This window comes from Grampus griseus (assembly GCF_964374135.1).
Source record: "Grampus griseus genome assembly, chromosome: 7".
In the NCBI taxonomy this organism is placed as follows: domain Eukaryota; kingdom Metazoa; phylum Chordata; class Mammalia; order Artiodactyla; family Delphinidae; genus Grampus; species Grampus griseus.
Window position 1 is genome coordinate 109,542,270 of NC_139001.1, and position 1,605 is coordinate 109,543,874.

The 1,605-nt window shown below is 65.0% G+C and overlaps 1 protein-coding gene across 1 annotated transcript; it reads left to right on the forward strand.

The window, feature by feature from the left end:
* Positions 1-732: 732 nt before the first annotated feature.
* SFT2D3 (SFT2 domain containing 3) lies at positions 733-1,394 on the forward strand (the record flags this gene model as incomplete). Its single annotated transcript, XM_082658821.1, has 1 exon — positions 733-1,394. The coding sequence occupies exon 1, from the start codon at positions 738-740 to the stop codon at positions 1,392-1,394; it is 657 nt and encodes a 218-aa protein (XP_082514947.1). The 5' UTR covers positions 733-737.
* Between the last annotated feature and the right edge of the window lie 211 nt (positions 1,395-1,605).

Genomic DNA, 1,605 nt, shown 5'->3' on the forward strand with positions numbered 1-1,605 from the left:
TGACCACTGGCTGAAGAACTTCAAGGAGGCTCTGAAAAAGAGCAGGGCTGTGGGAGCTACCTCAGAACACCCAGAAGTGCGAGGAGCATGGCAAGGCGGGCCAAGGATACATGATAAGGGGCCTGAAAGACTCAAGAATATTTCCAGGCCTCTGCTGAAACGGGGAAGAGAAAAGAAGCAAACTGGTGGGAGTGGGGGGGTTAACTCTTCTTCACCTCTGTAGCTTTCCCAAAGAAACCACCTAAGACCTGCAGTCTGAGCTTCTAAAAACATTGAATTCATCGACATAGATTAGCATGGTTTTAAGAAATATGTAGATCCCGTGAACCCTTTCCCCATTTTCCCCCAATAGCAACATCTTGAAAAGCTATAACACAGCATCACAAGATACTGACATCCATAAGGTCAAGACACGTTAAGTTTCCTTCAAGTTCTTTTATAACCACACCGACTCACGCCCCCCAACTAACTTTTAATGCTGCCATGATTTATCCAGGCCCTCATAGCGCCTACACCGGACACAGGACAAGGTCCGGGTCTGGGAGGGTAAACGCACAGGGACCAGCAGAGTCCCAAGCCCCGGGTCCAGCGGAGGCAGCTGAAGGAGCGGAGCCGCAGGCCCCGCCCCTTCCGCCAAGGCCGACCAACAGCCGACCGGAGCCGAGCCGCTTCCAACGGCGACCGAGCAAAACCGGAAGTGGGCGGCAGCCCTCCCCTTCCCGGACACCCCGCCCAAGATGGCGGACCTCCACCGCCAACTGCAGGAGTATCTGGCGCAGGGGAAAGCGGGCGGGCCGGCAGCCGCCGAGCCGCTCCTCGACGCGGGAGAGGCAGAGGAGCCCACGGCCGGGGCCGGGCCGGCGGGGGCGTGGCTCGGCCGCGCGGGCCTGCGCTGGACGTGGGCGCGGAACTCCGCGGAGCCGACGACGGCGGCGGGACCGACGTGCATGCCGAGCGTGACGCGCGCTCAGCGGCTGGCGGCGAGCGGCGTGTGCCTGCTGCTGGCCGCGCTCTGCTTCGGCCTGGCCGCACTCTACGCCCCAGTGTTGCTGTTGCGCGCCCGCAAGTTCGCGCTGCTGTGGTCGCTGGGCTCGGTGCTGGCGCTAGCGGGCGGCACGCTCCTGCGAGGCGGTGCGGCGTGCGGACGCCTGCTGCGCGGCGAGGAGGCGCCGTCGCGGCCCGCGCTGCTCTACGTGGCCGCGCTGGGCGCTACACTGTACGCGGCGCTGGGTCTGCGCAGCACGTTGCTCACGGCGCTGGGCGCCTGCGCGCAGGTGGCTGCGCTGCTCGCCGTGCTGTTGGGTTTGCTGCCCCGCGGCGCGGGCACCGCGCTGCGCATGGCGCTTCGGCGCCTGGGGCCGGGCGCCACCCTCACCAAGGCGCTCCCCGTGTGAGAGGCCTGGGGCCCGCGCCCTCGGAAAGGACGCAGAGTCCGCCCCCGGGACGCGCCGTCGGGAGACCACACGGAGCCGGCCCAGGGGCCCAGCGCTCGCCATGCCAAGGACTGCGCCCGCCTTTCCCAGAGCGCGCGGGGCAAAGGCTGCTCCTTTACTGTGCCAGCGAAATCTGTAAACTGAGCAGCAGTTGTAAAACTGAGACATGAGC